This window comes from Engraulis encrasicolus, chromosome 6, assembly GCF_034702125.1.
Source record: "Engraulis encrasicolus isolate BLACKSEA-1 chromosome 6, IST_EnEncr_1.0, whole genome shotgun sequence".
NCBI lineage: Eukaryota > Metazoa > Chordata > Actinopteri > Clupeiformes > Engraulidae > Engraulis > Engraulis encrasicolus.
This window is the reverse complement of record NC_085862.1, coordinates 21,136,926-21,164,435: the sequence shown is the minus strand read 5'-3', so window position 1 is coordinate 21,164,435 and position 27,510 is coordinate 21,136,926. Positions and strand designations below refer to the sequence as shown.

Below are 27,510 nucleotides of genomic sequence, written 5' to 3'. Positions count from 1 at the left end.
GCTGTCCACTGATCAATGGTAGAAAGACACAGCTTCTTAGGTAGAAATGGTAGAAAGACAGCTTCTTAGAATTGTTGTTTTTCCTGTTGGCTCTGCCCAACCCTACCACCCGCTCCTCCTCATCTAGACAAACAGACCCCCTGAAAGTTCATCTACTCTGGTGTCGTCAGCAAATGCAAATCATATGGTAGGCAGGGGAGCAGTCATTGGGTGTAGGCCTATAGTGTGTACAGCAGAGGAGTTAACACACAGACCCCATAACCTTTTTGACATACGGCTCTCATCACAAACCCCATGCTGAATCTCTCTCTCTCTCTCTCTCTCTCTCTCTCTCTCTCTCTCTCTCTCTCTCTCTCTCTCTCTCTCTCTCTCTCTCTCTCTGTCAACTAACCACTCAAACAAGACTTACAAACAGACCCGTATCGAAATCGTACTGCATGTGTACAGTTTCCTGGGCAGCCAGGAATATTTGGGGCAGCATTAAGGTTTCTAGAAGACAAGAGGAACCGGACACTGCAGGGGGAAATGAAAAGCCACAGGCAATGGATTAAACATTTCAGGCGTGAGTAGTTCTTTCGTATCAACTATGCAGCAAAATGATAGGCCTACAATTCAACAAGTTCATTGACATTTCTCGGAATTATCCTGCCAGGATTTCCCCCAATTACATTTCACCTGAAGAAAACGTTTTTTTTTTTTCCTTACACCTAACATTCGCCTAGTTTTCTGTATGTTCTGTTGATGATAATACACATTATGATGATGATATGATATGATATGATATAGAGTCATAGGAAAAAATTTGCACACCCTTTGAAATTTCTTACATTTTTGTCAAAATTGGTCATTAACCCTCCTATTATCCTTGAGGTCTATTTGAATCAATGTGTTAAGTCTGAAAAACACATTAAGTAGGCTACAAAATTCTTTTGCTTCATGTTTGATGACTTTTCCTAAATAGATGGGGTAAATATGACGAAAGGGACATTTCCACAAAAATGTTTTTCTTTGGTTACATCCGTGTTCCTTGGGGTCAATTTGACCCCACATTGTTTTAGGTGTATAAAACATAAATGGAACATCCATATTTTTCAAATATTTGTTTGCTCTCGCGCAGACCCCTAGTGCTTCGTGCATCTTCGCTACACTTCGTGAGCTCACACGGAGATGAATATCCATCTGCGTGAGAACCAGGTTACTATTTAGGGCCCTGGGGCCACATAACAGAACAAATCCTAAATGCTCATCCTAACTTAAAATACTGGAACAGTAAGATAGGAAAAATCCTAACTTCCTATTACAGAACGAAATCCTCCCTAGCCGTTTCTTATCTTATTTTTGGCCCCCCATCCTATCTTAAATTAGGAATTCCTAACTCCTCTACCATATTGATTTTTTCATCAGGCAACTATGGAATTGTAGCCTGCCTGGTTGGGAAGCTACTGTGGTAACCGTACCAGTGCCATTTTTTCTCTCTTGAAAACAAAATGCCCCCATTAACCCAGGCATCACTGCTCTAGGTGTTTTGGTTTGATGCCCCATGTTGCTGACATTGTGCATAATGCAAAAAAAAGCACCAGTAACAGGTGTATCCTGACTTTAGGACAGGGTGTATGGTCTCCTAACTTAGGCATCCTAAGTTAAGATATTCCTAACTTAGGATGCTTCTGTAATGGCTATATTCCTATCTTAAGATAAGATAGGATTTCTTCCTAAGTTAAGTTAGGAAACCTCCTTCTGTTATACCAAAATTCCTAAATCCCTTCCTATCTCAAGATAAGATAGGATTTCAGACTTAGGAAGTTTCTGTTATGTGGCCCCAGAACACTAACAATTCTAATGATGTGGGCAAAGGTCAGAACTAGCGTTTGGGCAGTGGTGGCTACTACAGCAATGGAATGTTGACACAATCCACCAACTGCATCCTATTATATATATTATATATAGCACCTATGGCACCCTATAGCACCATCCACAATACCCCCAGCATGCACCCTAAGGTAGGCCTATCAAAATGTGCACACTCATTGTGGATTAACTGATTATTTGGGCTACCTTGTGTAACCATCCACACAACTACGGCAGATGAATAGGCCATTGTGACTCCAATCGCAAAAAAAAATCACAGTGGGAAGTAAGCAAGTGCCCTTATTCTTCACAGAGACAGAATGCATGAAACCACATAGCGTGCGAGGTGAGGCCACCTCACCTGTCAAATGTTAACTAACAACGTCATAGGAACAACATACCGTAAAATAAGTCGCAAAATCACCTCAGGCCAGGAATGTGGGAGGAGTAGCCTACGTAGTCTAATATACAAATACCAGTCAAATGTTTTAGAACAGAACACTTTCCCCACTATACTTTTTTTACTGACAATTTCAGTTCTATTTCAAATTCAAATATCAGTGAATACATGTGTCATTGCTCTCTGAAATAGTGGAGTAGAGTAGCCAATAATTTATTAATACCGAGGGAAATTAAGGTGTCCAGTAGCATACATACATAAATGCAAAATAAACACAGACATTATTACACACATCATTGCACATAGGCTATATTCACCACACAGAGGACACGCTCTCTCTGCACACAACAAATGAGTAATTGAAAAAAGTCAGTATGGAATGAATTCATAGACAATACATTACGCCTACATCTTATACACTCTACACCCAAACCTGTTCCATGGGAGCTACTATTGCATTGAATTGAAGTAAACATAGGCTTTAGGTATTCACATACCTGTACCTGTCCCTTCAAACCTTAGCCCAATACCAGATATTTAAAGGACTTTTATGTCAGCAAAAGAGCAACATTAAATATCTGAGACATAAACATGTGTGACTGAGGTCATCTTGCACCTGTTCGTTCCCCTCGGGGCTGCGAACCTGCAACCTCATCAACGGCATCAACACTGTATGAGGCTATCGGAAGGGAGGTTTTACTAACGTTTCACGCCAACTCCGCTAGTTAGACTCCGTTACATTCTCCCCCTTAAACCTCACTCCCATCTCGGGTCAATCGGCACCACTGTGACGGAGGTCATCTTGCACCTGTTCGTCCCCCTCAGGGCTGCGACCTCATCAACTACATCAGTTTGGAAATGGGAGGCACAGTACCAGGCCCGTCACTAGGTTTGAGAGACAGGGGGTGCTTATCCCCAGAGGAAGAAAATGCGCGTCGAAATTTTTTCAGCTCACCTGCTAAGGCTTTGTCTATGAATTAATTATTTTAAGAGCAAAGAAATCAGGCACACTATCCATTCCACCAACAAACTTTAATACATTGTTTCGATCATCCGACTTTCTTCATGTTGTATTAAAGGAGAAGTCCACTTTTTTGAACATTAAGGCCATTTTCTGAGTGGTCTTCAATGTTTTAGAGTCCCCCTCACCGTTTATTTCATGTTTGCTGCAGTCTCTGTTATTTGGCTTATTTGGATTTGATCTCAACCAGCTTCAGAATGGCCGTCTATGGGCACCTGCAACTCTGTTCTTAAAATCACCTTTAACATTTGTTTAAATGTTAAATATATATGCAAGAATATACAACTCACCAAGTGTCCAGCAGTCTTCACTGGTGTTCCTTAACAATTTTTGTAGTGAAATATGGCATCTTTCGTGTTTTATGTGTGTTTTATGTAGCAATTTGTAAATTAAGTTTCACTTTCACTTCACTTTCTTTCACAAAATGGCAAATAAAAAATGACAGAAGCCATATTTCGCCTCGAAACTTGTTAGGGACTGCTAGTGAACACCCCTAACCACTTTATGAGCTCTAGACTTTCGAAAACAAATGTTTAAGGTGATTTTAAGAATAGAGTAGCAGGTGCCCATGGACGGCCATTCTAAAGCTGGTTGAAATAAAATCCATATCAGCCAAATAACAGAGACGGCAGCAAACATGAAATAAACGGCGAGGGGGACTCTAAAACATTGCAGACCACTCAGAAAATGGCCTTAATGTTCAAAAAAGTGGACTTCTCCTTTAAAGTTTGTTGGTGGAATGGACAGTGTGCAGGATCTCTTTACACTTGAATGACAACCCCACTGGGATAATATCCTACGCACCTGCCCACCTACTATACAGAGGTGTGCAAAAGCGTCTTCTTGAACAATTATTTTAAGAGCACCATACCGATTTTTAAACACTAGTTACAGTGATTTTTTTTTAAATCACATTTTAATGAACATTCCTTATATGTAAGCTAAACAAAACATTTCAAAATGTTTCAACTGATGAATATTATGTATGGAAGTTAAAATGATTAGCTAAAAATGGAGAGAGCACAATTTACACAAGGACTAGGAACTTTAAGGAGTTACTAACTGCGCGTCTCCAGGAGAAGCAGTGGTCAGGAAGCGATTCATTCAAACAGGTTCCTTACTTGGAAAACTATGCATCCCCGGCAGATATTAGGTAATTTTTACTCCATTAGTAGCTATTTTAATCAGTTCATGTGTGTTTTCAAATTATAATATTTTTCAAAATATTAAAGCTCAACTATAATTTCAAGACAATGTCAAATGGATTTATTACACGGGTATTGTGAGTGAAAATTGGTACTTTGGGTGGAAAGATTTCATCCGTGTAAGTAGCCTAATTACACTTTTCTCGAGGTGTTAGTCACAAAGCACAATCCTCTACCTGTTTTCCCCCCGCATAACATATTGCTGTGCACCCTGCTTTTTTGCTGTGCAGTAGGATATAAGTGCCATTAAACAATAAATAAGCAAACAGGAACTTGTATTCAGATTAACTTGCCTTCTTGGTGGTTCGTATTCAGTGCCTTACTGCATTTGTTTTTGGAAAATTGTTAAAAAAAATTGCGAAATCGTTGAAGGGGGTCTAATACTAATGTAGAGGGGGCTAAAGCCCCCTTAAAACAGGGCTAACGACGGCCCTGCACAGTATGATACCGCTGGACTAAAAGACCAGTCCCCCAGCCCAACAGCATCAACACTGTATGAGGCTAAACAATTGTATAAGTGTATAAGACCTAAACAATTCAACTTTGGTTTCAACTTTGGTCTACAGAGTTTTTGACAGAAACCACATCATTTTTAGATTGGCAGAATGAACCCCATTCATGGTTATTCTTGGTTACATCTCCACCGTTAAGTATGGTGACAGGAACACCATTATATGCGGCTACCTTGCATGTTTTAGGACCAATTTTGACAGAAATGTAAGAAATTTCAAAGGGTGTACAAACTTTTTCCTATGACTTTACATGACGATAATACTACATACCTTTTGGATTCATTATTGTTTTAGTGCTCAGGAGAAGTCCGGTGCTTGCAATTTCGTCACTGCTCCTGCTGTACTTTGTGGTAAGAGGAACATTTCTAGGCATAATTCAGTTATTTGATCACATATTTTTAGTTACCTTTAAAGGTTTTATATTGGAAATTACCCCAAAAACTTCACATTCATTGTCACTGCTGATTCTTCATACTTCCATTTTATTTCTGTATACTGTATCTCAGCGGAGTTCTGAATAGGCCTACCTTTTTACTAGTATCCAAGGTAATGTCTGCATACAACCAAGACGGATGAACCACATACAACAGGACTGACTGTGGACGCAAGAGGAAGCTGTCTGAAAGGGATGTTTGGGTGACCGGCCGTGTGTATTGACCCTGTGGAGATCTCGATGGACCGTTCTGGTGGAAACAGGAGAGTTGAAGTGCACATTTATTCCTACCGTGATTTAGACAGCTGTAGTTTTATGTTTTTTTATAATACATTCCGGGTTAGCACCCAAACATCCCTTTCAGAGTATTCAGACAGCATCCACAGTTAATCCTGTTGGATGTGGTTCATCCTTCTTGGTGATATGCAGACATTGGATACCGTGGCTTTTGATACATCACAAAGACTTGCTGTCTTGGTCAAAGATGCAACAGTTACACGCGCACCAAGATTTTCATATTTTTCAGCTCTGGTACGTCACCCATAATGTTGTCTGCATTGCAAAATTTTGAGCAAAACTGTACTCTTACCCTGCTAATTGAACCTTCACAACTCACTTTACTGGTGCATTGTGCAATTGCGGTTGCTATGGGAGGACAAACTGACACTTGAGTCCTGCATCACCTTATCCCGTGCAGTGGAGTTGTTGCGGGACAATGTCAAAACAATCCCCGGACCCAAAGTGGAAGAAGTCCATGCAGTGAAAGAGCCAACGCGGAACAGACAGATGGAAAACATCGTTGACTGTAAGTCCTGTGGAAAATTGCATGAGAGAAACAGAAATGCCCTGCTTACGGAAGTAATGCAAAAAAACGTGGCAGAGAGAACTATTTTGCGGTTATAAGTCAGCAGACAAGAGAAAAAACAAGACAGATGCATGTCTGACAGTGATGAGTTTGAAGAAGTACTCAGTGTTACTGCACAGAAAGTCGACAGTGTGAATTTACTGGATGAACAGCACAGTGCACAGCTCTTTGCTATCATGCTTCTTGGGAACAAGACTGTAAAACCACTTTCCTTTGCAAACCATTGACGACATTCTCCCAGATCTGTCCAAAGCCAAGGTGTTTCCGGTATGTGATGTCAAAAGCTTAAGATTGACGAGGAGTCAAGCCTTTTGACTACCTTTGCAACACCACTCGGGAGTTACAGGTGGCTGAGCGTACCTATGTTCCCCGGGTCCTATGTTCCCCGGGTCCTAAGTTCCCCTGTCTTTGTATGGGAACGGGGAACATAGGACCCTTTTTCTAAAAAAGGGTTCTATGTTCTTCTCATTGTATGATTCCGAGTTTTCAAATTGTGCCCTTCCCAAAACCATCCCTAAACTTAACCTGTCAGAAATGCAATGTTTCTGAATTGTAAATTTGTGCTCTGATCAAAACTATCCCTAAACCTAACCTGTCAGAGGTGCACAACAACCTGCGCTTTGCCATGCGGCAGCAGTCTACTGAGAAGCAGCGGGGACTCTGAGTGCGTTACAATATGCGACCTTGTCTCCTCCACATGTGCTTGTTTCCTTGTACCAGGAAGTAATATGTCATGATGACATCACTGACAACAGCATTATATTTCAATATCTTGCAAAAGCTCAATTGTAAAGTCTTTTTCTCATTTGCAATTGGGATGATGAATGAAAAACAGTCCCTCAAAAGTTGTTGTGGCTAGGCTGACAGCTGGGAAACTTGATCGTTTTCTCCACGGAGGAGGGTCCAGGAGGCGGGGCGAGGCCACAAGCACAAGTGGAGGGAGCAAGGTCGCATATTGTAACGCACTCCATAGAACCCTTTTTTGAAAAAAAGGGTCCTATGTTCCCCGGTAGAGGGGGACATAGGACCTGGGGAACATAGGACCCGGGGAACATAGGGATGACCCCGTGGCGGAGACTCCCAATGGGAATTAGCCCAGCACCAGAGGTCTTCCAGCGAAAGCTGACACAAGTACTGGAGGATCTGCCAGGTCTGTACATCATCGCAGATGACGTCCTGATCACCAGACAATGTGAGACACAAGAAATGGCACAGTATGATCATGATGAGAAATTGAGACTGCTTCTGAACAGGTGCAGACAAAAGGACATCAAACTGAATGCAGAAAAGTTCAAACTGAAACAAAAGGAAGCGACATACATCTCCTGACAGTGAATGGGCTTAAAGTGGTGCCATTGAACAATGCCAAGCAAAAATGATGTAAAAGCTGTGCAGAGACTGTTAGGCATGGTGAATCACCTCTCCGACCACTGTCAGCCGCTAAGAGAACTGACACACAAAGACTGTTAATGGAGATGGTCAGAGCAACACGAGGAGGCATTTCTCAGACTGAAAAAGATGATCGCAACACACCGGTGCTGAAATACTACAGTCCAGAAGAGAAGCTGACTGTGCAGTGTGATGCCTCAGAAACAGGCCTAGCAGCAGCACTGGTCCAGGGGGATAAGCCCATTGCTTTTGCAAGCAGAGCACTCACACAGACAGAAAGGTGCTACGTCCAAATAGAGAAAGAATTCTTAGCTATGATTTTTAGCTTAGAGAAGTTCCACCAGTACACTTATGACCGCAAAGTTACTGTACAGAGTGATCACAAACCCTTAGAGAACATTATGAGGAAGCCTTTACTAAGTGCTGGGGCAGCTGTGGCCTAGTGGTTAGAGAGTTGGTCTTTCAATCTAGGCGTTGCCGGTTCGAATCCCCCCTGACCTCTCCCTACATCTCCATCCATAGCTGAAGTGCCCTTGAGCAAGGCACCCAACCACACATTGATCCAGGGACTGTAACCAATACCCTGAAAAATAATAGTTGTAAGTCAAAGTGTCAGCTAAGTGTAATGTAATGCTCCCAAACCACTGCAGCAAATGATGATACACATTCAGAAGTGTGATGTGGATGTAGTGTACTTACCAGGAAGAGATATCGTGTTGGAAGACACCTTGAGCTGGGTTTACCTTCCAAAAGGTTCGTCTGGAAGCTGAAATAGAGACTATAAATATGTTACAGCATGCACCCATATCTGCAGACAGCCTTAGCTCAATTCGTGATGATACAGCACAACACAGCTCATTGAAACCATACAGAAAGGCTGGCCAAATGACAAGGAAAAGGCAGTTAGTGAAATTAACCCATACTTCTCTTTCCAAGATGAATTGAGCCAGCAAGATGGAATAGAGTCGAGCGTGTCGTCATCCCTGATGCACTGAGGAGAGACATTTTTTGATCTGTTTGTGTTTGACAACAAGGACTATCTAATCACAGTAGATTATGACTCCAACTTCTGGAAAATTGACTACCTGTCAGACATTAAATCTACAACAGTGATAAAGAAATTGAAAGCCCATTTTGCCAGACACGGAATTCCTGATATTGTCATTTCAGATAATGGACCGCAACACTCCTGGCAAGAATTCAAAAGATTCAATGAAAAATGGGAATTCCTGTACAAGTCCTCCTTGCCTGGACACCCGCAAAGCAATGGCAAAGCTGAATCGGCGGTCAAAATAGCCAAGACATTGTTGCTGAGCAACGATGCTGGAAGCAACGATTACCTCACGATGCTGGATCACCGCAAGACGCCGTCACAAAGCCGTGAGAGCAGTCCAGCACACATACTTTTCAGCCGCTGCACCAGAACACTGCTACCCACTAAAGCGAGCCTTCTGCAGCCAAAAGTGCAACAAGTGGGGCACAGCCTGAATACACAAGAATGGCAGTGTACCTACAACAACAGATCAGCTAGAGATCTCAGCGCTCTGAAACCAGGTGAATGTGTGCAAGTACAACTGTTTGAGCATCGCACAGTCTAGGCAAGGTACTGTGGATCGTGGATGTGTCCTTTGGAGGAACCGCAAACTACTCCGATGTGCCGACTCACAGGCCTTCAGTGAGCCTATGGACATGGACACTGATCTACCACCACCAGCTCTTCCTGACACACACACCCCAACGTCTGACCACCAGATCTGGTCGCACAGTGGTGAGACCACAAAGATTCACAGACTTTGTGAGTTACTAGTGGTGACACCTATGGCCTTTGGGGGGGGAGAAGGGAAAATGAAAAAGAAAAGAAAAAAGAAGAAAAAGAGAAATTAAAAATATGTTGTAAATGTGAAAAACATGTGAAAAAATCGATTGTATGTGTTGCGAATGTGATTGTTTTTTTTATTATGAAGTACAAACACGTCTATGTGTAAAGAATGTCCTAATCCGGTAATGAGTTGATGAGTATGATTATCTATAACTTTGATTGTTGAACTTGAGTGAAAAATATTAGAATGGATGTTAATCTGAACCATCGTTTAATTTTAATGACTACTACTAATTTAAGTTAATCTTAACACCTAGACCTCCTACCTCATCAGAATTTTGAATGGGCACATTGTTTACAGGTAGAGTGTAACCAGTAAAATGAAGAAGAAAAAATAAGAGAAAGGATGTGTCAGTGGGAACCATACCTGTCAACTTTGAGCTCCCAAAATTCCGGAAAATCCCCATATTTTCAGCTAAAATCCGGGAAATTTTCTAAAGGCCAAATTCTGTCAGTCAGCGGGATGACAGAGACGGATCGGACGGTGCGTTCTATCTGCTTTTCACAACGGCACGCGTGTCCTGTCCTGTCTAAAATCCCTCAGCACACGTTTTACAGTGTGCAAACAATGCAATGAAAACAAAACAATGAAATGAGCGCAATACGTTTCTTCTTGTTGTTTTGTCGCATAAGTTGTCTGTTTGTGCAAAACTTTGTGCTGGCACAGGCTGTGATTAGGTTAATTGCATGATTCGATGTTCCGAGGCTGTTTTATGCGTTGCATGAACTGACGGTTTCTGAGGAAAAGAGTGGGCGCACAAGCGCTACGGAGCTCGAGGGTGACAGCTCGTAGCCTATTTCCAATGAACTTCAATTCTTGGTGGATCTGGCATACAATCTTCTGGCAGGTAGCTTGATAAGCAAGACCCCTGTCTCTCTCTTCAAGAGGGGATGTGGCTCGTCGTACAGGGCCGTGGCTATAATTAGGCCTACTGGACCGACAGTGTTTTTTTCATAATGTGAAAAATGTCAAATCGGGAAGAAATCGGGAAATGAGTCAAAATTAGGGAGTTTCCCGGGAAATTGGGGATGGTTGACAGGTATGGTGGGAACTGTTGTCCGTACGGACTGATTTGGGGGTTACACCAGTGACTGAGCCAAAGAAGTCACACATCTTTGTAGCTCCAGTTATGAGGTAATTAATACAAACGTGTCTTTTTCTATGCTGCAGAAAGTGTGTACTGTAAAGACAGGCATAGAAAGGTATATTCTGTAGTCCATTTGATTTTATTAGAGGCAAAATATAACACTGTTTACATAGGGTTTATTTGACCAGTGACATGAAACAAATGTGTCTTTCTATGTTGCGGAAAGTGTGTACTGTAAAGACAGGCCTAGTTACACTTTCTTTGTGCTTCGACAGCGCATTGATACCTTCACTTCCGACCCCCCCATTGTATTGCGAGAAGTAGGGGTGTGACTTAAACATGCTATGGTTGGTTCATAGTAGCCTACTTAGAATCACCATGAAATATGGTAAAACCATGGTTGCTACATGGATACGCCATAGTATTAATACAATGGTTGGTTGCGCTTTTAAATATTATGCAACAGGGGTGTTTTGCAATGATATTAGTGATCACTGTGCTATTGCTTGCGTGAGAAAATGTAAAACTGTGAAGCCCAAACCACGTTTCATTCATAAAAGAAACTATAAGCACTTTAATGAGCAGGCCTTTTTGCATGATCTTTATGACAGTGATCTGCATCGTATCGGTGGGATGGTTGATGTTGAATTAGCCTGGGATTTTTTTAAAACTGCTTTTACTAAATTAGTTGATAAGCACGCCCCCATGAGGAGATATCGGGTCAGTGGCAGAGATAATCCGTGGTTTGATGATAACCTGGCAAACCATATCAGGCAGAGGGATAATGCTTGGTCTCTGGCCAAGTGACAAGGCGATCCTGTATCCTGGAATAATTATAGGGCACTACGAAATAAGTGTACAAAGTTGGTTAAAGCTGCCAAAAGCAACCATTATATGCAATTGATAAACGAAAATTTAAATGACCCCTGTAAATTCTGGAAGTTGATTAAGTCCACAGAGGGAGCTGTTGAAATACCCACACTACCTGAAGTATTAAATACATCTCAAGGTGAGGTTAAAGGGAAGGATAATATTATAAATGCATTTAATGAACATTTTAATATGGCGGCAGAGAAAGTTACATCTCACCTTCCGGTGTCAGGTAACCTTACTCTACCTCAAAAAGAAATCTCATCCTGTTTTAATTTCACAGCTATTACACCCTTCCAAGTGTATCAAGCACTGTCAAAATTAGATGTAAGAAAATCCACTGGTGCAGACAAAATTGAGCCCCTTTTTTTGAAGGCAGCAGCAAGTGTGATTGCCAGTCCTATAGCCTCAATATTTAATCTTAGCCTCACAAGTGGTGAAATTCCAAGGTCATGGAAATCAGCAATGGTTCTCCCGCTACTAAAAGGAGGTGACCCCTCATTGCCTGACAATTATCGGCCCATTTCTAGATTATCAGTAACTGCTCAAATATTTGAGTCTTTAGTGAATGAGCAGGTTAAACATTATTTGACTGCAAATGAAATTTTATCATCTACACAATCAGGATTCAGACAATATCACAGCACTATCACCGCCACTACTTTAGTTTCCAATGACATAATCTCTGCCCTAGATAACAAGAGGTCCTGTGCAGCTCTTTTTGTTGATCTTTCTAAAGGCATTTGACTGTGTAAATCATGACCTTCTGTTGCAACGACTACAACATATTGGTTTTAGTGACATGACACGGAAGTGGTTTTTAAATTATTTATCTGGGAGAACCCATGTGTAGCTGTTGACAATAGTAATTCTGCTCTGGTAGGGGTCAAAATGGGTGTGCCTCAAGGGTCAATTTTGGGGCCTATTTGTTTACTATTTATATAAATGACCTCTGTGTTGGTCTTGATTCAGCAAAGGTGCATCTGTATGCTGACGACACTGTTCTGTATACATCTGCCCCCTCTGTAAATACTGCAGTTGAGACTCTTCAAACTGCTTTTAGTGTTTTGCAGACGTCTTTGCTAAGTCTGCGGTTTGGTCCTAAATGCAAAGAAAACAAAGTACATGGTTTTCACGCGTACCCGCTCATCATTATCTAATGTTGAAGTGTCCACTACTGATGGTACCTTGCTAGAAAGGGTTAAAACATACAAGTACTTAGGGATTTGGCTTGATGAAAAGTTGAACTTTGAATCACATATTGACCATCTTCTTAAAAAACTTAGACCAAAACTGGGTTTTTATTTCCGTTTGAAAAAATGTTTTCCTTTTGCTGCTAGGCTAAGATTGGTCCAGAGTACATTTTTACCCATCTTAGATTATGGTGACATATTATACATGCATGCGTCCACCTCTCTTCTAAAGAAACTAGATGTAGTTTACCATGCGGCACTGCGTTTTATTACAAACGCAAATATGAAAACGCATCACTGCGCATTGTATGAAATGGTAACATGGACTTCACTATCACTTAGGAGAAAAAGCCATTTCCTCATTTTTATTGTGAAGGCATTGGTGGGTAAACTCCCATCATATATCAATTGTCTGGTGTCACGCCAAACCAGCTCCTATGGCACTAGGTCAGGAAATAAAATTATCTTAAATATCCCTGCAGTGCGTACTGAATTAGGTAAGACTTCTTTTAGTTCATATGCCCCACATGTTTGGAATAACCTCCAAAACACATTAAGCTTGGCATCTGTGCCCTCTGTAGAGAGTTTTAAAAATCTTTTAAGAACAACTTTAGTAGAGGAGTGTCACTGCTTTTAAACTCAGTTTTACAGAGGTTTTGTGTGTGTGTGTGTTTTTATGTCAGATTTTATTAGTTTGTTAGTTCTTACTGTTTAGTGATTGATGTTCTTACTTGTTAGTCTTGTCCAGTATCTATTTTGTTTGCCCCTATGTCTGATATGTCTTTTATCCTTACGTGTGCTTTTTAAAAAAAAACAAAAAAAAAAAAAACTGTTTTTTATGTCATAATATGCATGTGCCTCCACTGTCTTAATGCCGTCTTGGCCAGGACTCCCTGGAAGAAGAGGTTTCTACCTCAATGGGACCTTCCTGGTAAAATAAAGGTAAAATAAAAAAATAAAAAATAGTTATTAAAATCACCGTGAAATACCTTAGTAAAACCATGTTTACTACCATTGATAAGCCATAGTAAAACTAGGGTTGGTTCAGAGTACTTAAGAGTTACCCCCTACTCTTATGATAAAGAACAGAACAACACATTTCTGTGGTACCAAATGGAACAAATAGAGGGAAAGTGTTAAGCTGTTGAAGCCTCTTTTCTTTTCAGGTGCTATGGACATACTATTCTGGAGAGGTGCGAGGAGGTGCACGCCCTCCCAGCCCTCGCATACAGCACCTGAACAGAACCCAGCACCCAGCTTGGTCACCTCAAGCTCCCCCTGCTGTCAGTGAGCATGAATGGCAGAAGGTCATGAAGATCACCAAGTGGGCTGTACCAGAGCATCAAGTCACCCTTGTGAACAAAAGCACAAGTCCTGGCGATTCCACTTTTACTATTCAGAACTTCAAGCAGAACTACTCTGTGGGTGAGGAGCTTCTTGTCACCATCTTTGCCAAGGACTTCACTGGTCAGCCAAAGCACTATGGAGGAGACTTTTTCCAGGCAAAGGTTCATTCATACACATTAAAGGTAACTGCGAAACTAATGGGTTTTTTTGGTGTTATTATACTGTATGTGCAGATCTACTTAAAATAGACTATAAAAAGAAAATGCATCAAGGGTATTCCAGAACTGAATTTCATATGTTCGTGTGCAAAATGGTGAACTTAAAAGTAATGTATGAACGCAGGATGCATGGCCCATGAATTTGATTCAGAACAAGTTGAATGATTTAAGCCGTCATAGACATGCGAAAGGGAGAATCATCCCTACAGACCACTTGCAGAAGCCAAGTACTACATGTACTATGCTATTGACCTGTCAACCTACAGTCGTCTAACCTCAAAAATGTGATGACCCCCATCACTGTGGCAGTAATTTAATATACAGTTATGTCTTAATGTCTCAGTAGTGCAGGTCAATTGTGATTGTGACACACTGCAGTGTTTTTCCTTTTCCATATGGATGGCAGGCCAGTGTGTTCGGAGAGGTTGTAGACCATCAGAATGGGACATACTCAGTCCGGTTCATCCTGCCATGGGCGGGTGAAGCGTTCGTGGCAGTCCTCTTGGTCCACTCCAGTGAAATCATACTGGCTTTGAAACAGCACTGGAACACAGACACCGACCAGGTCTACTACACTGGCTTCTTTGTCAGCAAGACCTCTAAGAATGGTACCCAAGTGGAGCAGACGGAGGAGACGATTTGTAACATCAAGTGGCCTGGGGTGTTTCCGGGTGGCACAGATTACATGGCCCGGAAAAACTGCTGCTGCGAGTATGGAGATGCCCACACAGGGCTGATGTGGCAGTGCCTCCGTCCAAGAACTCTGCCCTGTGACGCTCTGATGTACCATGGTGGAAATAAGGACTCCGACCATTTTACACCCTTGGAGAAGAATCTCACGGAAAGGTAACATAAGCAGTTTAATAATCAGGGCTATGAACCAGATTTTTTTTCTCCAATTGGTTCGTTCCAAACAGAAACGGAATTGTAACATTTCCGGTTTTGTGTTCTACTATTAAATAGATGTTTAGAACGGTTAGAACAACAAAACAAGTTCCGGGAAGGATTTATTACGTTCCCTGTCATTTGTTTAACAATTGTCTTTAAAATGATGTCTCGTCCATCTTAACGATCAGTGAAGCAATTGTTTACTTCGTTCAGTAAAGCAGGAGATAATTGTAAAACTCTGCAGCCAGAACAATGCTCTCACATGGTCTTGGAATGATCTGGCAATGTAGGCAACAACAAAAATCTATGTTTATAACCGAAGAACTTTCAACACAAATGTAAACATTATAAAGCTAAGTGGCTATGCTACCACTCCCAATCGCACATCTTTGAGGAACTAAATAAAAACCAGTATAAACGGTTACTATTATTTTTAATGAGCCTTTCTGTATTCGATTTGCTGCAATTTGGTAAATCGGACAAGATTTCAAACCATTATGCATCCTTTTCATCCAGAATGCATTGCCGTCTGCATGCAGCTGCAATGCAGCAAATCGAATGCACCTAAGAATAAAGTTTCTGTTTCTGTTTCAGATCCATGTAAAATAAAATAAAAAGTTCACCATTTTTGTTTTTGTTCCTTCAACCTGTTCAAATCTTGCCTGGTTAACACCAGATTATCTGGTGGCTACTAGTGCAATTTCTCGTAGGAAAGGTGTGATTTATGATTTCCCATGGCTGTTTATTGGGCGTTACTAACGTATCATTTGGCAGATACAGTATGTAGCCCATAGCGGTCCGTGTAACGCTTTGCAGTGCTTTGATCCATTTTCGGAATTCATGTGAAAAAGGTGAAAAATGGGTTAAAAACTTCAATTTTCAACTCAGAAAACATATAATTGGTGTTGTTTGTTAATTTCATTGTAATCTGTCGGTGGCTTTTGAAAGAGTAAATAGCTGAATTTGAAACCAAAGCAAAATGAGTTAATATTCCAATTTTCAATTTCTGCGTCAAGGTTGGACAAGGTTGCACGCGGGGACGGGGGGTGTCTTGGTTCAAGTAGCCTATAGCGCCAGATGTGTTTTGTAGAGATGGGCCTACAAATGAAATGGATGGCATGTCAGCTTGAGACGAGATCTGACAGAAGGACGACTCATCTGTAGGCCGACCTGCAAACTTTCCAACCCTATTAAGTTGCGGCATCATCTAATATTGTCATGTTTTATGCCCTTCGCACTATCAATCAATAAAGAATCGGTGATGCTGAGTGTTGCCTATGTCACCAGGCTATATTTGGGCACGAATAGCCTACATTTTGTTAAACGGTCAGTACATTTAATTAGGTTAACAGGCAGTGTAGACTAAACCCTGCCCTCTGCATACATACTGAGGACTATAAGTTTTACTTTAGCACATTCACTGCGCAAAGATGATTGCCTACAAAGCCTCAGATGTAGCCTAAGAATGTTTAGTTGAAAAGCCGCAGGGCACGTAGCCAGTTATGAGATGGAGTGTACGTCCGCTTGTACCAGTCAGTCACGTATTATTCTGTCTTTTATAGGCAAATCTAGGGGGGTAAAATATTATCCAAATAATGGGTCACAAGATAAGATGTGCCAGTGTTTCTTTACTATGTGTTTGATGTCATTAGATAAGGGTGAAAATGAATTAACCATGGCCAGTCGTGGTTCCACTTGGTTACGCATCTGTTTCTCCAACAGGGCACTGCACACCGAATTGCGCGCCTTCTCCAGGCATGCATTTAAATCACCACCATCCTATCCCTTATTGACGAAGCGCTCGTAGACTATTTTGGCCTGAGTCTCAAATAAGTCATCTCTGCTGCAAATTCTGCGGACCAGCAAGAATTGACTATAAGGTTAACTTTTTTCATAGACGGCGGATTGTGGCTACTGTGCGTTAAGACAACTGTATCATTAAGAGGCTATTTCTATCCGTCACCTTGCGATAAACTGACTCCTTGCAGCAATTCGTATCCACATATAGCCATAGGTGGCAACACAGCATCACCGTTTCTTTATTGATTGATAGTGCGAAGGGCATAAATCATGACAATATTAAATTATGCCATAACTTAATAGGGTTTGGAAGTTTGTAGGTTGGCCTACAGCTGAGCCAGTCGTTCTGTCAGATCTGTAGGCCTGGTCTACGTCTCAAGCTGACTTGCCATCAATTTCTTTTGTAGGCCTATATTTACAGAACACATCTGGCGCTGCTTTGAGACATCCCCCGTCCCCCACGTGCATGGTTCAGTCCAACCAAGATGCAGAAATTGAAAATTGGAATAGCCCATTAAAATCACTGTACTTTGGTTTCAAATTCACCTATTTACTCTTTCAAAAGCCACTGACAAATTACAATGAAATGAACATCAATTATCTGTTATTTTTGTTAGATTCACTCTTCATCTCTATGGGAGTCAATCATTGGCTGACCACCTAGACAAAGAATTAGTAAAATCACTCCTGAAAGGTAGAAATTTCACGCCATGGGCAGGGCCCGCCCACTGCCTATATTACGCATAGCCGCGGGCGCGAACATCATTCTTAGACTTGAGTCTTTGACTGTGTACTGCTCGACCTGCTGAGTTCAACTGTCCTCCATAGGAGTGTGCCGGAAAGGTGTTACTTCGCTGGGCGCTCAGCACGACGAAGGGCTTCTGCCGAAGCATAAAAGTGGACTAAAGTGCTTGGTGTATACTTTTTGGACACTTTCGAGACTTCTTCGCCGGTCCTTTGTGGATTTTCGTCGAAGGAGGTAGCCACGTGAGTCACCTGGGCTAGACCCATTAGCGTGATTAGCGAGCTAACCTGTCATACGCTGCGAGCCAAGGAGCTTAGCTAGCATGGCCCACGCGGGAGTCAACAGGATGGGAGAGGAGGAACAACGCGAATGCATTGCGGATTCCCCATCTCGTCGAGGGACCCCACCTTCTCTGTGTAGTGTGCCTCAGATTCCGGAACACTCAAGTGACGTTAACTGGGACCAAATGTAAAAAATGCCAGCGCATGTGCACCGCCACGCTAGAAAAATGCCCAACTGCCTTGAAGCGCATGCTAATGGCTACAGAATGTGAGGACACGGTCTACGGTGGAAAAAGAAAACGACAATGGCGGTTGGGTCGCGTCATCATCCCCTGACCCTGCCCCGCGGGAGGAGGCCCTGATCCGGGTGTAGAAGTCACCGACAGGGAGTCGGAAGCTGAGATGCATGTGGAAGAACCCAGCGAGAATCCCGTGCACAAGGAGTGTCGACACAACACCCTCCTCCCACCCGCTGCCCACCCCTCAGTACGGACGGATTGTGCAACATCTCGGAGAGAGCTGCTCGTCGGTTGAATGTGCCATGGCCCGCACCACCGCCAATTGGTGGCAGAGGATGGCTTGACGGCCGGCGTACCCCGCACCCCACCACACCAAGAAAGTGCTCTCCCACTTCAAAGAATTGGAGGAACAAGTGGCTAAGTTGTGGGTGAAGCCAAACTCGGTGCGCTCACCGATGCAGGGATTCGTCATGCTGGACATCGCCAACATGGAGCACGGATGGGATATTTCGCCCGGCACTCTACACCCCAGCCAGGCCGCTTGGAGTCCATGCCCTCCTGACTCGCTCCCTATGGGAAAGATGCTACCGCTCAGCCACCCTGATCGCTAGAGCCATAAATGCTAACACCATGCTAGCCGCTCACATGGCCGCGTGCTTAGCTGAAGGAACACCTACGGGCAACATCTTGAAGGAGCTTCACACCACAGCAGATTGGATCCTCCGATGCAACGTGGTAGACGCACAAGCATCTGGAAGAACCATGGCCCTGGCTGTCGCTGGAGCGAGGGGACTGAGGCTCTGCCACACCACCGTTCAGGAGTGGGAAAAATCAGCAGTCATAGACATGCCACTCTCCCTCTCTGGTCTGTTGGGGGAACAAGTGCTAGCAGCGATGGATGAGTCGTTGTGGTCAGGTGTCCACACCAAGAAGAATGTAGGAGCTCCACAGGCCCCCAGACTCAAGCTGCGACTTGACAGGCAAATCGCTTCTCACCCCGGACCCCAAGGGGAGTACCCGGAACCAGACATTCCGTTGTCCGGTAATTACCGGTCATTGGCCGGAAAAAAAATTGAATGTCCGGAAAAAAAAATCTCACCGGTCAAAGTGTCAAAATCTATTTTCTCTTCTTGGGCTCACACAGCTACGTCCTTTAAATGTAGATAAACAGCCAATCATGGCTTTGCTGCTAAGGGAGAATAAGAAAAATGTGATTCCTGTCGACCAATCAGAATAGCCGAGTTTGACTTGTCAGATTCTTGACAGCTGACAGCTAGCGCTTCTCATGAGAAGAATGATTGCCAAACAGTGACCGTCTTCAAAATCCAATCCAGTAATAAAATAAGCTGGCTGGTCTTGTTTTCAACACATCAGTTGGACTATTGCTGCCATCAAATGGAAATACTTTCAGAAATGAAGACAACAAACAAGTGAGTGACACTCTCAACAACTCAGTTCTCTGTCTATTAATGTGCTAGCAAAATAATAATAATAATACAAAAAATAATATGCTAGCAGCTCGCTAGCTATCTAGCCTGCCTGCTGGCATAACAATCGCAGATTCAGGTCATATGGCTCATTTGTGTTAGTTTTGTATTTCCCTTCTTCTCAGCCATTGTGTTTCACAAGTTCCCTGTGACTTCCTCGAGATTGATCCCAATGAGCAGTTCTTAGCCAGTTTGTTTGTAACATAATCGTTTGTTAGTTGGTCGGGGGTAACTGAGTCGTCGCTGGACTGCAGAGATGAAGTGCTGGTTCAAGGCATGACTAGTTGGCTTTCGGTGCAGTTTTCTGCCAAGATTGTGCGTGTGGTTGGTCGCCTAGGCGATCATCTCGAGAGAAAATATCAAGGCTTGAATGAGAAGTTGTGTTGTGTAGGCTTTTGAATGGCTCCAGTTAGCACGTCAAATGGGATGCTTCAGAGCCGTCTGCTTGCTTGCGCTTCGGATCCCCCTGTTCCCCAGCTGACATTATATTCACGTTTATTTGCACTGTTCACTTGTTCGCACTGCGCTTGCATTGTTTGGCGAAATTAAGTTATCGCTTTGTAATGGTCGTTTTCCCACTACTGGTAGCCTATGTTATGTAGGCTATGGATGATGGTGACGGTGTGACAGAGAGAGGGGCACGTGTCTGTGTGTAGAATCGTGTCGAGCGCATTGAAGACTTGGTGCCGAAAGCTGTATTGCCGTGGAGTGACGGACAGTCTCCGTATCATGTACAGCCAATGTGTCTGTCTGATCTTATTGCATTTAACAGAGTTGGTGGGGGTGTTCATGCACGGTCTTGTGCAGGTCATGCAAGTGTGTTATGAACGGTGAAATATTTGACCGTCATGTTATTAAAGTGTCCGGAAGATGAAAACTCGGCCAGCCACTTTGTCCGGCAGATTTTTTTTCTAACGGAACCCCTGCCCGGAACATTCTGAGCACGACGCCGAGGATGTCCCCTCAACCACGGCCTCCGACACCGCAGAGAGTCGTCGGATGATACCCGCGTTGGAGCTAGCCGGCGCATGGAAGGATTGCACTTCGACGACTGACATACCTGCAACCGCCGATATAGCCAAGTCCAGAGATAGTTCAGCAAAAGAGATATGTCCAGTGTATCAATCCATGCCTGCAGTTCACATAGAGGGCGCTGTCGAGAGAGCGCAGCCCATTCATTCGAATGGAGTCTGCATTCACTCGCTCTCTACTGTACCCTGCTCGACACAGCCGAAGAGAGTGTGACATTAAGAATGATGTTCGCGCCTGCGGCTATGCGTAATATAGGCAGTGGGCGGGCCCTGCCCTTGGTGCGAAATTTCCACCTTTCAGGAGTGATTTCACTAATTCTTCGTCTAGGTCGTCAGCCAATGAGTGACTCCCATTGATAGAGATGACTCGTTCATCTCACTCAAAGAACCGGGGACTTGTACAAGTCCTATTGTTTTCTGAGTTGTCTGGAAACCCATTTTTGAACCCATTTTTCATCTTTTTTATGTGAATTCAAAGGAGGTTGTTCCTTTAAAAGACTTCAGGAAATAGACTGAATCCGTGACACTGAAGAAGGCTCTGTGCAGCCGAAACGTCTGTCATGTCAGTCCCTGCAAAGTTAAAATAAAATAAAACCACAAGAAAGAAGAAAAATTGAGTGCGATCCATTCCCTACTACTAGATTACTTCAGAGACGCACCAACAAGACGGAAGAGCGCGGTGCGTGGAAGATAACCATGTGAATTCAAAGCACTGCAAAGCGTCACACGGACCCATAGCAAATCGCGTCAGTTGTATCTATTCAAACAAAGCGGTAAGCTTCAGATTGTCAAGCCTTTCCACTCCTCCCCACTCTCTGATTGGCTCCCTTGCTTGGGGTAGCTGCCATGCTGTCTTTCAGATTGGAACGACTGTGCAGCATAGGATGTCACAGCCAAGTTCAAAGCACTCTTAGTAATACAACTGTGTGCTTTTTAATTTCTATATAGCACTTGCCTCTGGGTGACTGAGATAGCAAGGCTAGTAGTTCATGGCTACGCTGGGATTGGACAGTTTCTGGGTTTAAGGTGGGGCTCGGGAAGGGTCAATTAATTTCACAGTGATTATTGTGAAATACAGTATGAGTCTATTATTATACATTTGTGTCAACTTGGATAACAGGACCTCTGTGAGAGAAGACAGCAACAGTAACATGTTTGTCCATCATCTGTGCTTTGTGTCTCCTCAGAAATCAGTTCCTGTGGCTCAACGGAGATAATCGTCAGATCAATATAATGTCTACAAATGCAACTGTTGGTATGCTGCTACTACTCCACATAAATACACCGGACAGTTCACAGTGACATTCATGCGGCAGTCCAGCTCTATCGTGATTTCCTTCCTCTTCCATCTCCTCTGTTCGTGTATCCTGGCAATGTTCTGAAGATATGTCAAGTATCAATATGTGTACATAAAACCCTGGGATGTTATTTTAATGTGTGCATCTTTTCTCAGTGAGCTGTGTAGTCTGCCTAATATTAATGATCTACATAATGAAAACAAAACTAATATTGTGGCTTTTTTTGTATATAATAAAAAAATGTTACAGTTAACCCTATCGCGCCGGATGCATCATATATGTCTCATCAAATTCAAAGCCCTCTCCACGCTGACACAAAAAAAAATCGATCTGAAAAACATCCTGCGTCTCATTTCCAAACGTCCTGCAGTACACGGAAACCGCCACAAGAGAGCAGCGGTCGACAACAAGTTGACCACAGCTCGGCGAAAAACAGGAAAATGGGGTAGAAGCGGTTTCCCTGACCGACGCTGAGATTTCGTCAAATTGCATAAGGTTTGTGTACAAATTTCCGAAATATAACTCTACATCCTTTAATTTGAACACTTGCTTTGTGCAATTAAGCAAGGAAGAGTTTATATTTTTACACCGTGTTGCAGAGAGATCGTGCTAAAACTGATGAGACATATAAGCACCATCCGGCGGTGGCAGGAAGTCAGCCATCAATGCATTTGCTCCATAGGGAATCTTACAAAGCACACCACGACGATCGTTTAACAAAACACACAAGTTGTTTTACTTCAAGACAAAGATATTGCCTTAAGAAACAGGTTTTACTTGCAATTTTGAAAATGTAATGCAAAATGTTGAAATTATGATCTCGTAAAAAATGCATTGAAGTGAATGGAGAAATGGTCCAATTGTAGTAATGGACCCATATATTTAAATTACACATCAAAAATGAATAATGATCTATATTACACTCATAAATAGGTTGTTGAGCATTCGATCAGCTATGTTTTTACATAGATTTTAAAAAATTACCCAAACAGGCTGTGGGAAATGTAAAAAATGGTCCTGCTAAAACAAGGATAGGCTTAAAAAAAATGGCAGGATCTCAATAAATATTTAAAGATAATCCTCAAATTAAATTGTCTGACAACTTTTTTAAATAAAAAAAAGTTGTAAATGCATTAAAAGTCATTTTTCAATGGTCATGAAATTGGAATTGTCATTCATTAAAAGCCTGATGCATCATATATGATGCATTAAATATCTCAGCGACCTTAACAAAATTTTGATTTTTTTTTTTACATTTCTTATAAGGGACCAATATTGAAGCAAATTCAAAAAAATTAGAATTTTCTCTCATTGCTTTCATGGTTCAGGTTTCACAGGGTTAATATTCTATTGGGTATTGTATTATACTCTGTGTTTATAGCCTGGTCTTACCATGCCGTCATACTAAATTCATTTGCACGTAGGATCTGGAACAGCTGAATTGAGACATGATTACTGGTGGAAGGGGTGACGTTTGACATGTGTATTTGATTTCACCCAATTGCTTCTAGTCACAGCGCATAATCTACTCATACTCTATTGTAATGCCTCATTGGCCTCTTTTACACAAGACATTTAATTCAGTAGTGGTGTCAACAATAATCGATTCAGCGATGCAATGCAATGCGGGGCATGGACTATTCAATTCAATGCGGCAAGTTCCAGAATCGATGTGGCAAATTTTTTAAGTTTCAATTACTTCCGTGGATATTTCAGGAGCAAATGAATGTTAAATTAAATAAAAGCACTTTTTCAAAGCATTGAAAACTGCAAGACTGATACAGAAAACAGCCAATAAAATGTTGCTCAGTATCTGACTACTTGTATTGCCTCATCATGACTGATGAAACATTTGTTTTGCTTTCAGTAGAAATGTAATGCATTGCAATGCATCTTAGAATTAAATCGAATCGAAACCTCCTGAATCATAATCGAATCGAATCGTGAGGGCAGTGCTAATGCACACCACTATAATTCAGAATGAACTCAATTTTGTAAAGCATTTTCTGGGGGGCTATTTGGGCTTTATTATTACAGGACAGTGTGAGAGTAGTCAGGAAATGACTGGGAGAGAGAGACGGGGCAGGGTCGGGAAACGAGTCCCCGTGGGCAATGTAAGCCCAAATGTGGGGAGCTTAGCGCGCTGCGCCACAGCGCCCCCCTGAATTAACTCAATATAATTCTGAATAAAACTCAATTCCACTTTGAAAACATCAAGTGCAATGTAAACTCTACTGAACTAATTCATTCTCAATGATTAATTCGGAATTAAAAACATGTAAACATTGTCATTGTCTGCCGGAGAGAAATATCACTGACTGGAGGTTTACGGAGGGCAAGGTCAGGCTGACAGTTCTTGACCAAAATGTTTAAGAGTCGTCAACTTTTGACCAAATATGGTCAATGCAATGGGCTAGCTGAGGAACGATCCTCTGTAAACATATAGCCTCGGTCTGAAATTGTGCTGCCATTTTCATTGTGCACCAACACTTCGAAGGAGATGTCCTCCTAATAAAGATGTCTGTCCCATACTGTCTCTGTTGCAGGAGGAGAGAGGAGAACATGCAAGGCTGGACTGCCCACTCCAGTACCTGCAGGGTTCTACTTCAACGATGTCTGGACATCATTCGTGTGTGCCACTAGTCATTTTCAAGGCAATGACTCAGCAGCATGTCTGAAGGACAAACACATACATATCATTGGAGACTCCACCATCCACCAGTGGTTTGACTACCTCGTCAAGACCATGCCTAGTAAGATGCACAGCATGAACACACCACCATTCATACATGGGGGCAGCCATGGCGTATTGGTTAAAGAGAAGAGCAGGTCAGAGGGTTGCAGTTTTAAATTCAACCCTTCCACTCCCTACCTCACTTCATGGTTTTGGTGTCCTTGAGCAAGGCACCTAACCTCACACTGTCACTTTGGATAAAAGCGTCAGCTAAGTGTAATGAAATCATTAGTATCTGGTGAAAAATGAGTCACCTTGAATCTTAGTACCTGGCAGGTGATCTTGTTTTTTTTTCCTTTACAGCCCTAAAGTCTATGAACCTTCACTCTGTGGGACAGGTGGGCCCACATATGGCAGTGGATGTGGAGAACAACATTGACATTCACTGGCGAACACATGGTCTTCCCTATCGCAGCCCGAAAGCTAAAATGTCATCTTTTCAGTATATCGAAAAGCTCATTGACGAAATGGATGGTGGGCCGCAAACTGTCCTTGTGTTCACCATGTGGGCTCACTACACCAGCTTTCCGCTGTCCTACTTTGTCCACCGCGTGTCACTTGTGCATCGCGCAGTTGCATCACTGTTGAGACGAGCGCCACTGACCAAGATTATCATCAAGTCTGCCAACACGGCTTATATGGTTAGTATCTGCAGGCTCTTTTCATATGGCACACTATGGGGGGCAGAGAACAGTGCAGGATTTTTTCAGGGTTTTGTTCCCTTTGTTGAATAGGAAAATTTGAGAAGAGCCAGGAAAGTCATAGGAGAGAGACTGAGGAGGATCGAGAAACAACCTCAGGCCGGAATTGAATGCAGGTCTCCGGTCTTTGAGCTACAATCAGGGGATAGGTCAGTCAGTCGATCAATCAATCAATCAATCAATCAATCAATCAATCAATCAATCAATCAATCAATCAATCAATCAATTCCTGACAACCAGCAGTTGAAATGTGTCCCCTCTAGAGGACATTTGTAAACCTGAACATCTCCTACCGCCCACATTGTTATTCTATCGTTTATTCTTATTCTATTTTTTTTTTCGCCGGAGTCCAGCAAAACGGCAATGCCAAAACGTTTTGCTCGGCCCATAGTTTGTAGGGTGTACTGAGTTTATGTATAACTTGAACTCTCTAGCACCACCAACAGGAAAACTGTAACTTTTGAACCATAGATCTGATTTTCAAATCCTTGGGCCATGATGAATCCAACGCACTCTATGATGTCATTTTCTGCCAGGGTAGTTTTCCCGCCATTTTGAATTTACAAAAAAAAACAATAAAATGACGTCCCGCCCCACAATTATTGCCGGATTGTTACGATATATCTTTCAGGGCATCTTCAGACTGAGATGTATCTACCCTGAAATTATTGATTCAACCGTCTTCAAACAGGAGCCAATAAAAGTTGGTGGCGAAGACGCCATACATGACGTGAGCTCATATTTTGGCAACGACTGCTCGTATCACAGCAAAAATGAATACACATTATCTTCACTATAGCTAGAGCATACATACCGATTTTTGTGAGAATCAGCCACTGGGGGGTGCCACAATTGGCAAATTGTTTTAGGTCAATATCATCCCCATTTACACTGTGGGCCAATGGTTTCAATGTATTGGCCCAGGAACTTAAGCCAAGGAACTTAAGGCTATTTGGTACTCTTAAAGATGTTTTGGGGTCTTTTTTCCACTTTATTTGACAGGACAGTGTGGCAGGTGGACAGGAAGTGAATGGGGAGAGAGACGGGGAGGGGTCTGCAAAGGATCCAGGCTGGGAATCGAACCCGCCGGGACAGCCACATGCTAGACAAGTGCCCTACCGGTTGGCCACGGCAGGGCCAACATTAAAAATCCATTATTTTCGTCATCATACGATATCATATTTGTCTCACGCGGGGTGATGCACAAAAGTTCTATGCTGTGCATAGATCCATGATCCATGTCAGCGCAGGTTGAGAGTGAACGCACCCCTCTGCTGTGCTGCATTTCCAGTTGTCTAACCGTCTGTGCAGTGAAGAAATACTGTAGAATTTGGGTGTCATGACATGTGATTTTAGCGTGGTAATTGTGGAGATACTGCACACTTAAAATCCTTTTTGTTATCTTTTATTATTTCATGGCTGGTTTATATTTCGACTTCAACAGTCTTCATCAGATACCTGTTTGTAGAGAATCTGATGACGACTATTGAAATCGAAACGTAATCCAGCCATGAAATAATAAAAGACAACAAAAAGGATTTTAAGTGTACAGACTTCTCACTTTGAACATTTTGACAGACTACCCCTGTTCAAATGCATAATAAAAACTCATTTGTCCTATTCTATATGAATTTTAAATCTGTTTTGTTTGATTTTTGTTTACAATCTTTGTTCTTGTAAGTGTCTTGTTTTTATTATTGGATGTCTCAGAACAGTGTCGTTGAGTGTTTTGAAAGGTGCTTTTAAGTAAAATGTAATATTATTATTGCTACTACTACTCACTCTCACACTGTGTGTATGTGTGTGATTAATTTGCAGATCAAGTATCGCAGCGATTGGCTCTTCTTTATGCTTGATCGAGTCGTGCGTGAAGCATTCCGTGACATGGATGTGTACTTCCTGGATGTGTGGCAGATGACATCCTGTCACTACCTGCCTTACGACCTCCATCCTGAAGAGGTCATCATCAAGAACGAAGTTGACATCCTGCTCTCCTTTATATGTCCCAAGTAAAGGCCCAGCCAAAGCCGACTGATAA

The 27,510-nt window shown here is 42.4% G+C and overlaps 1 protein-coding gene across 1 annotated transcript; it reads left to right on the top strand.

Annotated features, from left to right (window-relative positions):
* Window positions 1-509: 509 nt before the first annotated feature.
* LOC134450557 (NXPE family member 3-like) lies at window positions 510-27,485 on the top strand. The gene is made up of 8 exons (XM_063200395.1): window positions 510-562; window positions 5,281-5,336; window positions 13,870-14,232; window positions 14,675-15,114; window positions 21,927-22,030; window positions 24,584-24,790; window positions 25,075-25,412; window positions 27,291-27,485. The coding sequence occupies exons 1-8, from the start codon at window positions 526-528 to the stop codon at window positions 27,483-27,485; spliced, it is 1,740 nt and encodes a 579-aa protein (XP_063056465.1). The 5' UTR covers window positions 510-525.
* Window positions 27,486-27,510: the final 25 nt, after the last annotated feature.

Coding starts and splice junctions, on each gene's coding strand:
- LOC134450557 (XM_063200395.1), top strand. CDS start 526: ATGAAAAGCCACAGGCAATGGATTAAACATTTCAGGC. Junction 563..5,280: donor ATGGATTAAACATTTCAGGC/GTGAGTAGTTCT, acceptor TTATTGTTTTAG/TGCTCAGGAGAAGTCCGGTG. Junction 5,337..13,869: donor TGCTCCTGCTGTACTTTGTG/GTAAGAGGAACA, acceptor TTTTCTTTTCAG/GTGCTATGGACATACTATTC.